This window comes from Salvia hispanica, chromosome 1 (assembly GCF_029641045.1).
Source record: "Salvia hispanica isolate PSC_SH4W2 chromosome 1, Shi_PSC_v1, whole genome shotgun sequence".
Lineage (NCBI taxonomy): Eukaryota > Viridiplantae > Streptophyta > Magnoliopsida > Lamiales > Lamiaceae > Salvia > Salvia hispanica.
The window spans coordinates 68600292-68612738 of record NC_142692.1 but is presented as its reverse complement, the minus strand read 5'-3'; the positions used below and the strand labels follow the sequence as shown (position 1 = coordinate 68612738).

The 12447-nt window shown below is 38.6% G+C and overlaps 2 protein-coding genes across 2 annotated transcripts; one reads left to right on the top strand and one right to left on the bottom strand.

The window, feature by feature from the left end:
- The first annotated feature begins 2518 nt into the window (after positions 1-2518).
- Positions 2519-5104, top strand: LOC125222367 (glutamyl-tRNA reductase 1, chloroplastic-like). Its single transcript, XM_048124915.2, has 3 exons — positions 2519-3033; positions 3409-3650; positions 3862-5104. Exons 1-3 carry the CDS (start codon positions 2772-2774, stop codon positions 4990-4992), a joined length of 1635 nt encoding a protein of 544 aa, XP_047980872.1. The 5' UTR covers positions 2519-2771; the 3' UTR covers positions 4993-5104.
- A 740-nt stretch (positions 5105-5844) lies between these two features.
- Positions 5845-8205, bottom strand: LOC125219140 (E3 ubiquitin-protein ligase WAV3-like). Its single transcript, XM_048121022.2, has 2 exons — positions 7851-8205; positions 5845-7754 (listed from the first exon to the last, which is right to left on the bottom strand). Exons 1-2 carry the CDS (start codon positions 8130-8132, stop codon positions 6006-6008), a joined length of 2031 nt encoding a protein of 676 aa, XP_047976979.2. The 5' UTR covers positions 8133-8205; the 3' UTR covers positions 5845-6005.
- Positions 8206-12447: the final 4242 nt, after the last annotated feature.

Genomic DNA, 12447 nt, shown 5'->3' with positions numbered 1-12447 from the left:
GTCTTCTTAGCGTTTTCTAGTGTAAATTAAGATACAAATAATGATCTTCAACATATGTGCATGGTTGTATATTGTTACCATGCCAAATTAGTTGTATTCAAAGTTTTCCACCTATTTATTTTAATTGTTGCAGCAATTTTTATATTTTGAATTGGATAATTCGACTCGACTCGACTCGACTTAGATTCAGTTCGATCAATTACCCTAATCGTTTATTCATGAAATTAATCTATATAAAGTTCTCGGCCCAATTCAAAAGCCCATTTTGATTTGAGGGCTAGTCTCGTAAAAATGTAAGCCATAAGGCCAATCGCTTCTTCATTGGAAGCAAAACTACAGGCCCAGTTATTGTACTCTATTTATTTTTAAAAAAAAGATATTGACATCTAATATCACGAAACTTATAAAAAGTTGGGTTTTTCCACGAACTTTAAAATTGACAAATAATATCACGAACTTTACACTGTGTTTGTTTTTTTTCCACAAATGAAAAAATTCCCACAAATAATATTATGATACGAATTTTTTTTTCGTAATTTCTCGACAACAATTTTGAAAACTTCAAGTTTTTCAATCTTTGAAAATAGTTTTTCTTGAAGAACACCCTCTAAAATTATTCTTCAATCTATTAAAATAACATGGATTTTTTTACTCGTGGGAAAAAACAAACTCGGGGTAAAGTTCATTATATTATTTGCCAATTTTAAAGTTTGTAGGAAAAACCCAACTTTTTGAAAATTTCATGACCTTAGATGCCAATATTCCTAAAAAAAATTGTACTGACACTTTCGTCAACAAAAAATAAAACTAACATCACTGAACCATAGCCTATGAATGTACCAAAAAAGGTTAATTGAAAATGAAAAAAAAAATGTTTATTCATGTCCACATCTTCAAGTGTGAGAACAAAGCTATTCCACGAGTCATGGTTGAAAGTTGTGGCGCAAACACCCTATGAAATCTTATGAGCCAATCACAAGCATCCACAAAAATCCTACACAATTTCCCCTTTTTCCACTCTTTATCTTTTTCATTTTTTTGCATCTACCATACTCGTTGTCACAACATACATCTCTAATTATTATTTTTGGACTTACTATACGACTGATCAATTATTATAATAAATTAATTATATGATTCGCAATCAAGTTAAAAATTTGAATAATAGTGGTTTTGTATAAATTTGGTTGATGATTTTGAGATTTCAAATAATTTCACATTTTAGTACATTTTTCTATTTAATTTGTACTCATTATGAAAACAGAAAATATAACTTATATTGGTGCTAATCATGCACAAGAACAAGCATGTATAACGCTTCATTTCCCCCTCTAAATAACCAAAGTGCATTTTAAGTCAAAATCTTGTGATTGTGAATACATTTAAAATAAGGCATCTAAGATCATAGATACTATCACATATAGGACATAATATAACAGTCCTAAAACTTAATTAAACTAGTACTATAATAGTTAAATTAAATTGTGGGATTGTTCAAGTCAAACAAATGTTGTGGATATTAGTGGTTAAGTTGTGGGATATTTGTGCTTTGTTCTATTTAATAAATGAAATCATCCTGATTCCAATCCTAACCCACTCACATATGTTATGAGTTCTGAGTTATTTTGATTGTTTATGTTCCTACTCCAATATAAATATGCATATAAGATTTTACATAAGTAATAATTTAATGTAAAAAAGATGATAAAAAGGTGTGATCTGTGATTTATTAGTTGCTTAAGATTAATTTATTATAGTATTATTTGAAATTGAATCAACCTAGATTTACCATACTAATTTTGCTACATGAAAAGACTAAGACACATGAAGGAAAATAAAATCCGATCAAAAGGTTAAAGGGAGACGACAATGCATCAAGTTGTTCATATGCCCCAACACGATCCTCTTCCCAATAGATCTTAGATAAGTGATCCGAGAGCGTCAATAACTCCAACTACCGTCTATGTATAATTCATATTAAATCTAACAAAGGCACATCCTACCTCATCTACATTATTAACAGCTCATTTCAATAACAAGTTTTATTCCTCTTCCATACTACAAAAAGTGAGCTACAAGATACTCTCATTATTGTCTGAAACAAAATCCAAGCTGTAATCACAACTCCAAGCTATTCTTCGTGCTAAGTGGAGAAAGCAATATGGATATAATATAAATATACTATCTTCAATTCTTCCATGGGATAACTAGGTCATTAACCAAATATCACGGTGGTAAAATAAATATTCGCACCTACACATCAATATATTTCCTTTTCAAAACGATTCATCCTTTCCGAACGCAAGATTCAACCAGTATCGAGATGAAATATCAACCCATATCTATCCAACGAACAATATTCATAAACCTCAATCTTATCTTATTGTCAAACCAAACAATAAAAACAATAAACACCATTTTTCCATATTTGCATTGTAGGAGTATCTCCCAATTGGTGGTGATGTGGCTATGAAAAAAAGAGTAGTGTGGATAGAACACGCCCCAAATCAGCCAATCACAATTCAAAGAAATCCAACCAATTCCACTCCCTCTCTCTCTCATCCACTCCAAAACAAATCAAAAATCAAGAAAACTGCCAAAATCATGCATCAATTCAATCCCGAGGCCTCAAGCAGCTCATGCTCCCCTCCCCATTTCTGACGACACCGATCACCCCCACCGCAATAATCACTCACACTCACAAAACCCCCAATTTCCCCGATTCTAGGTCTTCCGCTTAATTAATCCCCAATTTGAGCAAATTGTGCAACATGGCTGTTTCCAGTGCATTTGTGGGCGCAAAGCTCGAAGCTTTGCTGGTGAGGAACGCGGCGTCGCCGTCCGCATCCGCCGCTCCTCGAGCCAGGCGAGCGGCGCTGAGCCGGAGGAATTGGGGAATGATCAAGTGCCAGGCTGCGCCGGACGCCCTGGCGGCTCAAGCCGACGCGGCGGAGCCGACCAATGCGGCTTCCTTCTCGGCCTCGGCTTCGAGCTTATCGGCGCTCGAGCAGCTCAAGACCTCCGCCGCTGACAGTATGAACACAATCCTTATTTTGATTTGATTGATTAATTGATTGATTAATCAATTGAATTTCTTAGATTTGAGCTCACTTGCTTAATGATTGCGGATTTAATCGATGATATGATTAAGCTTAATGATGATGTGAAGCTGTTCTTCCCTAAGAATAAACTCAGCCCTAATTTGATTGGAATCAGTTGCTAGTTTTTATTCATATTTGTAAATTATTTATTTGACTTATTAGGCTTTGATCATATACTGTTTGGTCTATTACAACAATCTGCTTGTATCTTCTCTTATAATTTTCCTTCATTTTAGAGCATAATTTGCTTGGTTTCTGTTAGGAGACTGGGATCTTCTTGAAATCATATTGTTGGATTTTCTTGCAGGATACACAAAAGAAAGAAGCAGCATTGTAGTGATTGGTCTCAGCATCCACACGGCGCCTGTTGAAATGCGGGAGAAACTTGCTGTTCCTGAGGCTGAGTGGCCAAGAGCTATAAGCGAGCTCTGTGGTTTGAATCATATCGAAGAGGCTGCCGTTCTGAGTACTTGCAACAGAATGGAAATCTACGTGGTAGCTCTTTCTCGTCACCGAGGGGTTAAAGAAGTGACTGATTGGATGTCCAAGGTATCTATATCTTGACTGTCTATAATGGTCATTCGGGTTGGTTTTTATCATCGATAGCATCTAAACCTTTCTATAGAAGGTGTTGCAGTTAGCCTATAGCAGAAACAAGCTATGTTTATTGAGACTTCTCATCTTTGTAGCATCTGACTTTTTTCCTGCTAAAGGTTTATATTATCACTGTGAATCTCATGGTAGATTGTATGCTTGTCAGACTAGTGGAATCCCAGCTTCGGAGATCTGTGAGCATCGTTTTCTACTTTATGATCATGACGCGACTCAACACATCTTTGAAGTGTCGGCTGGGCTGGATTCCCTGGTATTGGGTGAGGGTCAAATCCTGGCTCAAGTGAAGCAAGTGGTTAAGGTCGGGCAGGGAGTAGTGGGCTTTGGACGGAACATAAGTGGGCTCTTCAAACACGCGATCACTGTGGGGAAGCGAGTTAGAACTGAGACGAACATTGCAGCTGGTGCAGTATCCGTGAGTTCAGCTGCGGTGGAGTTGGCTTTGATGAAACTCCCCGAAGCCTCACATTCCACTGCTCGGATGCTAGTTGTTGGAGCGGGGAAGATGGGAAAGCTGGTGATCAAGCACTTGGCCGCCAAGGGCTGCACGAAGATGGTGGTGGTGAATCGAACTGAAGAAAGAGTTTCCGCCATTCGTGAGGAGATCAAGGATGTTGAGATCATCTACAAACCCCTCACTGAGATGCTAACCTGCACAGCAGAAGCAGATGTGGTCTTCACAAGCACTGCATCAGAGACTCCACTCTTTCTGAAAGAGCACGTCGTGGACCTCCCACCCGTTGGCTCAAACGTGGGGGGGTTGAGGCTGTTTGTCGACATCTCTGTCCCAAGAAACGTGGGCGCATGTGTCAACGATCTCGAGACTGCACGTGTCTACAACGTGGATGATCTGAAGGAGGTTGTGGCAGCCAACAAAGAAGACCGCCTGCGTAAAGCAATGGAAGCTCAGGCGATCATTGCAGAAGAGTCGGGTCAATTTGAAGCCTGGCGCGATTCACTGGAGACCGTCCCAACCATCAAGAAATTAAGGGCGTACGCTGAGAGAATAAGAGGCGCGGAGCTGGAGAAGTGCTTGTCGAAAATGGGAGACGACATTCCAAAGAAGACGAGGAAGGCTGTTGACGATCTCAGCAGAGGCATCGTCAACAAGCTTCTGCACGGCCCAATGCAGCACCTGAGGTGTGACGGGAGCGACAGCCGGACTCTGTCCGAGACGCTAGAGAACATGCATGCTCTGAACAGAATGTTCAGCCTTGAGACTGAGATTTCTGTTTTGGAACAGAAAATAAGAGCCAAGGTGGAGCAATCACAGAATTAAGCTATCTTCTATGATTATTGCTTTCAGGCCTCAATTGTGATTAATTTTTTTTGGTATGAATATATTAAAGGGATTGGATTTCTTGGAAAATCTTTCCCTCTTTGATGTTTAACACAGTTTTCCTCTAATTATTGCTTCTATGTACCTTTTGTAAACTATATAATTAAGGTGTAAGAGCATACATATATAGATTTCTGTCTCATGTCAAGTATTCTTATATAGGTTTACTACTCTCTACATTATTCTTTTTACTTGATATTCAGTGCCATACTGTCATTTAGTGTCTAGATCATATATACACATTTAATTTATTTAGGACATGTTTGATACTTATAATGGAATAGCATGAAGATGGAAAAGGAGTGGACAGATATCTAAAATTACAAGTTAGAATGTAAAATCATGAAATATTGAAGTTTTACTGTCATAAAACAAAATTTACTAGTAGACAAAGAAAAGAATAATGGATTAAGGAATAAATGATTGTTACTCTTACATAAATAATTTAATGCCCAATAATTAGATTTAAACGAAGCCCAATAGTTATTTTTATTGGGCCTAGACAATTATCTCTCTCCTCTCTCTCTATTGAATTGGATAAACCAACACATCTCGGAATAGACTGATTAATCATATGCCAATAATTTTGCTATTCCATATTTTAATCATAAAGCAATATCTTTGTGCATTGGAAATCATCTAAAAACAATTGTTTAACTTACTTGATATTCTTTATAATATCATTGTTGGCCACATTCGTCTTGGGATTCTCCTTACTCACTTCATCTGCAAAATATACATACATTTAATATAGAAAATGCCATACTTCAGTTTCCCGAATATATTTAGATATTGCACAAGAAATAAATAACAAAATATTATAAAATCGTTTTGTACCGTGTACAAGTAAAAATCAACTAATTTAACCAGCTATTCCAGTTTTTTATTCTCTACAACAAGAAAAGGACTGAAAAAAGAAAAAGAAAAAGAAAAAGGAAATTACAAAATGGCAGCTAAAATCTAGCATTTTCAAAGCCGTGCAAATCGCTAACTTTGTTAAAAGATTTCTTAACTTGAGCCACTTTAGCCAGCTTCTCCGCGGCTTTCCAAGCCGACGTCGGCGTCAGCGGCTTCCCATTCTCATCAGCGAACAATCCCATTTCTCTCTCCCCACTGCTCCGCCGCCGCGGCGCCACCTTCTGCTGTCTCCTCCACTGCACCTCCGCCATCTCAGCCTCCAACCCTCTCACGTACTCTCCGGCCATCTCCGCCCCCGGCTGCAGCAGCAACGCTCGAGCCGAGGACAGCATCTGCATGGCGCTAGCAAGCTCGTTGCGCTCGATAAGCCGCCGCGACTCGGCCACGGCCCGGCTCGAGATGAAGACATTCCTCAGCCGTTCGATCCTGGGCAGACCGGATCGGACGGCTTGAGGCCTCGGCACCAGGAGCGCTTCGTCTTTACCGTAGACCAGCTCCTGCGTGGCCGGGTCCTTGTAACAACATTTAACTGATAGAACGTGGTGCGACCCGTACCCGACCCGGGAAGCCGGGACCCGGATTTCTAAGAGTAGTTCTTTTTCCTCCTCGGCGTATAAATCGCCGAGGCGGATGCAACCCGACCCGAGGATGGATGGGCGCTCATTCATTGAGTATACGGCCGTAATCTCGGCCGGATCCGACCCGGGCGCTAGCCCGAGTTGGATATGCGCATCTTGGACCACCACGCTTAATAAACCGGACACGCATTTTGAAAATGCGTTCTCGGCCGGTTCGCGGCTAAAACCGGCCGAATGAACCGGTATTTCCACATGGGAGAACCGGGTCGAGTGAGACGACGCGCGAGAGTGTTGACTGCTCTCGTCGGCGGATGATCCGAGGCCGTCGGATAGTAGTATAATGCTCGCGACGGGGTTCCTCTCGCGGCGCTCCTCGAGCACCCGCGTCGCCTCGCGCAGGGCTTCAGCCATGCTGGTGCCCTGGCTGCAGGCGAGGCGGTCTATGATGCGCCGCGCCGAGCGCTGCCCCTGCAGCGTCATGCGGCGCAGGGGCAGCAGCCTCCTCGGCGCGGCGGAGAAGGCCAGCACCGAGAGCCGGTCGGCCGGGCCGAGGGAGGCGATGACGAGGCGCATGGCGCGCTTCATCATCTCGATTTTCGCGCCGGTCATGCTGCCGCTGATGTCGAGGACCGCGACGAGGTCGATCGGCGCGCGCGTCACGGCGCCGGGGTTGCGCGGCGGCGGCGGCGCCCTGACTTTCACGATGACGGCGTAGGTGTCATGCGTCCGCCCCTGGGAGATCACGGCGGCGTCCGGGGAGACGCTCACCTCCACCGTCTTCAAATCACCGCCGGTAAATGATTCGCTACTGATTTGATTGACGAAGAATCCTTGAAACTCCTCGACTTCCTCCTCCTCCGCTTCATCAGCCACGGAATCCGGAATCCGATTGAAATTGGGGGTGAGCAAGGGCTCGTCGTCGTCGTAGGGCGGCGCATTGCACCGCCTCTTCAAATTAGGGCTAGAAAGAGGGGCGATTTTCCCGCCAGAATCAATTTCCTCCTCCAATTGGCGGTTTTGCTGCGCGTAGACTGCAAGCAGAGGAACGTCCTTCCACACGGCGGCGCAGACAGGGCAAACGAGCGCGCGCCGCTTCGCGACGAAGGCGGCGATGCAGGGGAAGTGGAAGGCGTGGCCGCACTCCGCCGTGTAGATCGCCGTTCCTTGCCCGCTCTTCACGCTATGCACACACACTCCACAGCTACTCTGCATCACAAAATCACCAAAAAAAGTCAAAATCAAAATCAAAATCAAAATCAAAATCAACACCAATTAGAATCATAAATATGCATAATTACTCACTCTGGATAAACGAAGCGTGCTCTTAAGCACAGAGAAAGGAGATCTAGGAGAAGACGGCGCGGAGCGGAATCGGATTCTGGAACGATTTCTCGGCGTGGAGGCGCTGCTTTTGCTTTCGTCGATCTCGTTGTTACCATCCACACTCTTACTGCAATTCGTTTTGCAATGCAATGGCGGAGTCGGTGGATTGCTTCTGGTTGAGCTAGAGCTCCGGTGCTTGTCCGCGGCGGCGGAGCTCTTATCTATGGGGAGAGTGTTGCAAAATGCTCTTCGCCAACCCATTTTCTAGAGAGAGAGAGCTGAAGAGAGTGTGGCTTGAGAAGAAGATTTTTTGCTCTGTTTCAATATTTTAGCTCTGTTTCTTTGTTTCTACTCTTCTACGTACACAACACACATATATATACATGATACCAACGCCGCATACCATTGTTACTATATAACTAAACAAATACTCCGTTCGTCCCACAAAGATAGTCCCACTTTGACCCGACACGAGTTTTAAAAAATGTACTTAATAAAAAGTGAGTTAAAAAAGTTGGTGGGATGTGGGCCCTACTTTTAAAGTACTCCCTCCGTTCCATAGTAATGGAGACGTTTCTTTTCGCCACGGAGATTAACAAAATTTGTGTTAGGTAAGTTAAGTAAAGAGATAGTAAAACGGAAAATGAAAAAGGTAGAGAGATGTAGAGAGAATAAAGTAAGAGAGAGTAAAGTAGGTGTGAAAAAATGTGTTGACTTTTACTAAAAAGGGAAATGACTCTATTACTATGGAACGTACCCAAAATGACTCTATTACTATGGAACGGAGGGAGTATTAGTTTTATAATAAAATGTGAGTAGGAATAAGTTAGTAGAATATGGGGTTCACTACTTTGAAATGGGACAAACTTTATGGGACGGACGGAAATGGAAAAATGGGACAATCTTTATGAGACAGTGGGAGTATAAAAAAACAAATATGTGTGACAATAGTTAGCAAAATTATGATATCTATCTATAATAATAGCTTTGAATTTCATAAAAATATAAAATAACTATAACTGAAAACATTTTAAAAAACTGAAATTCGACGAACGTTGTAAAAATGAGAACTTTAAACGATATTCAGTCCGTCCCCTATTAATTGTCCACTTTCACTTTTATCATAAATGGTAAGTAGACCCCACATCCCACTAACTTATTTCATGCACATTTTATTATAAAACAAATAAATAAAATTGAAACTCTTCCACCAACTTTTTTAACCCACTTATTTTTACATTTCTTAAAACCTGTGCTGGAACCAACAATTAATGCCGGACTGAGGGAGTATGTTTTGGTTCATCAAGTTTGAGTAAGCTCTCCACTTTAATCTTTGGTGAAATGCAACCAAGCAAGTTTGCTCCAAATTTTTAATCAAGGTTTTTATATCTATCATATTTAAGGTTATTTTTACAATTTTTGTTAAAATTTACATTCATTTATATTCTGGTAAATAACACCATTGAAGTTTGAAAAAAATGCAGGTGAATGAAGTGAAATATGGGGAACATTAATTCATAGTACTGTATTATTGGCTACATTTAAAAGTAGTAGAGTGGTGTCAGCATTGAGCTTGGCAAAGTCTGGATTCCTTAATTAATAATTACTGCAAAACCAAGATACCCTCTTTGATTTTTTGGTAACTGTATCTCGATCGTCGCATATTGAATCCCTATGTCTTACTTATAATACTACTAGTAGCATGGAATTATTAAATTAAATTGAGTTAATAATTTAAATTGAAGAACTATTAGAACATGGAAGGAATCTAGTTCTCTTTGATGGGTTATGACACTATAGTTGGTGTGGTATGTTTTCTCACTTCTCGGATCAGTGGTGGATCCAGGATTGATAAACGGAGGGGGCGAAATATATATTAGTAGGTTGGTTTAGGGCGAAAATGACAATTTTTTTCGATTTTTGGGGTGACGTCGAGGCAAATGGAGGGGGCGGACATGGTAACTTTACGTCCGGGTAAGAAGAAATTAGTCGCACGGATGGGGCGACCGCCCCCTCCTACCCCTCCCCTAGGTCCGCCACTGTCTCGGATGCATATTTTTAGTAGAGTCTGTGGTCGGGTTGTTGGTGCGTGCGTGCGTGAATTGTGACGAGCAATCGCTGTATTTTTTTCGGCTAACATTGTTATGTTTTCTTATTTTTATGTCCAGAGTTAGTTGTCTTTGTTAGTAGCTTGATGTATATTGAACGTATTGGTATATGTCTTTGTTTTTGACATGTTCTAGTCAGTTTGTCAAACAGTCTAAGTTGCTGTTTGGTTTGAGTTTTTCTTAATAACAAAAAAAACTATAGTAATAGTAGTATATCTTTTTTAATATTAAGTGTAGTTATAAAACACTCACATAATTAACTTTATGAATTCGAAGTGTTACTATCAACTACGAATATCAAATTGATCAGTAATTAAATATGCATCAATATTGATCCGATTTTTACCCATGAAATAATGACCATATCTCAAAGTAACTTAATTAATTATTTACAATTGTAAAATTAGATATGTGGTACTCAGGATCATCTTTATTATTTTTTTCTGTCTAATACATTATCATTAAATATTTTATGAAAATCAACATGAATAATTCAGTCAGTGTTGGACCAACCGACTCTACATTAATTTGTGCGTATAATTTTATAATTCAATAAAATTATGCAATCTGATTGACTTTGAAAAGTATTTTTTTTAATAAATTTCATTAAAATAAATAATAATAAATTAAACTATTAAATGTCTTTTATTATCATTTTATCATCATTTTCTACTTATCTTAGAAAGAGTTGATCATTTGACCCCAAAGAAAAGTATAATAGTCTTAAGAAAAAGTATTGCGTGAATTAAATATTTTACTAAATCAGTAGTAAATGTATCAATTTTCAATTGCATCGAAGTTAAGATAAGCCACATTATGACATCATTATTTATTGGACTTTATATCAATAAGTTAAAGCCTCTCACTACATAAATAATGCAACTATGAATCTCAAGTTGAACATTAATATAATCCAACTCCAAATAAACATGATTATATGAGGATAAGCATCATAGACTATAGACCCACATAAAAGTATGTCGACTATATAATAATTTGGTATGCACAAATCGACAAATATGTCAATCAAATAAACAAAGAATTAACTGGTGCATTTTTGTTTGTGTTAAGTCATAAAACCAGCTAAATTTAAAACCAAGTCTTCCTCGAAATAAAAAAATATTTCTTTATTTATATAATATAGTTTTAAAGCAAACCGTCCAAATAATGGCATCGTTAATGTGACTGTGATCAGTGATTGATTATAATAATTTGTCACGCAACTCAAGTCTATAGTAATTGTCCACCTCAATCGGAGAATAATTTAAAGTAGTAGTAGTACAAATTTTAGGTTATTCAGTTAGTTAAGATTAATTGGGTTTAAGGCTTGAATTAATCCACGAAGTTAATTTATCATAAGAGATATATAATACAACACTTATTCTATGTGAAACTATTCCAAAATTAAGTACATAATCGTAACTATCCATCCAAATAATTTTCAAAGACTTAGTCTTATTTAATCCATTGAACAATCTCTTAATTCTACTCATTCTGTCCCATAAAAATAGATTAATTGAAAATGACACAAATTTTAATGCGTAACTGATAAATTAATAGAGAAAACAAGATTAGATATTCTAGTACGATTGAGAATGACACTAGCATCACACGTCAAAGAGTTCACTTACATTCTCGATCCACTATAACGTAATGATCACATCGCTGACTAACAGCTTTAAACAAGATTATATATTCTAGTAATAAACTAAAACAATTATTATTATTTTTTTGACAATTTGATGGCCATAGAATAGAAGAATGGTAACCTAATTGGCCACCCTATATCCACCACCAATTATATTGTAAGATTGTAGAAATCTCCAAAAAGAAAAACCAAAATGCAATTAGTAAAATCTTAGGAGCAAGATTGACCCCAAAAGTTTGCCTAATCCAAGAAAGTTCCCACCAAAAGTGGGACAAATTGTGACAACCATAATGTCCATATTGTTAATTATGTTGGTCAAACACATAAATAGATTAGACCACTATAGCAATTAATTAAAATTGTGACATGAAAATGAAATTGACATGATGTGTATGATGTTGGTGACTTGAATTATCTACATGGCAATTGGGCATTGCATGTGCATGGTTTGAACTAATACTTCAACTCATTCCATCATGAGAAAGGGGCCCTATTTCCATATGACATGATACTATGTTTTAGTTTCTTGTTTTCTCAAGCAATCATCCAAATGGGAAATTCATCATACCACTAAATCAGCAATTGTGTTTCTATATTTGGCTTCATCTTCTTGGAAATAGGTTTATGCATGACATGTTTTCTTTGGCAATATATACTAAATTCCAACCAAGAATGAAATTGTGAAACCGCGTTCAAACATATAATAGTGCTTCAATAATACTATTTTATTTTTATATATTGTAACAATCTTCTCATTTTTTTGGATATTTTTTTGGATAAGTGATTTTGTCATTTGTTAGCTTATATGTTACTTGTAGTT

What these genes read in the sequence shown, in the direction of transcription:
- LOC125219140 (XM_048121022.2), bottom strand. Translation starts at nt 8,132, where the DNA reads ATGGGTTGGCGAAGAGCATTTTGCAACACTCTCCCCATAGATAAGAGC. An exon ending in GCACGCTTCGTTTATCCAGA is followed by an intron (nt 7,755 to 7,850) that starts GTGAGTAATTAT and finishes TTTGTGATGCAG; the next exon opens with AGTAGCTGTGGAGTGTGTGT.
- LOC125222367 (XM_048124915.2), top strand. Translation starts at nt 2,772, where the DNA reads ATGGCTGTTTCCAGTGCATTTGTGGGCGCAAAGCTCGAAGCTTTGCTG. An exon ending in CAAGACCTCCGCCGCTGACA is followed by an intron (nt 3,034 to 3,408) that starts GTATGAACACAA and finishes ATTTTCTTGCAG; the next exon opens with GATACACAAAAGAAAGAAGC. An exon ending in TGACTGATTGGATGTCCAAG is followed by an intron (nt 3,651 to 3,861) that starts GTATCTATATCT and finishes TATGCTTGTCAG; the next exon opens with ACTAGTGGAATCCCAGCTTC.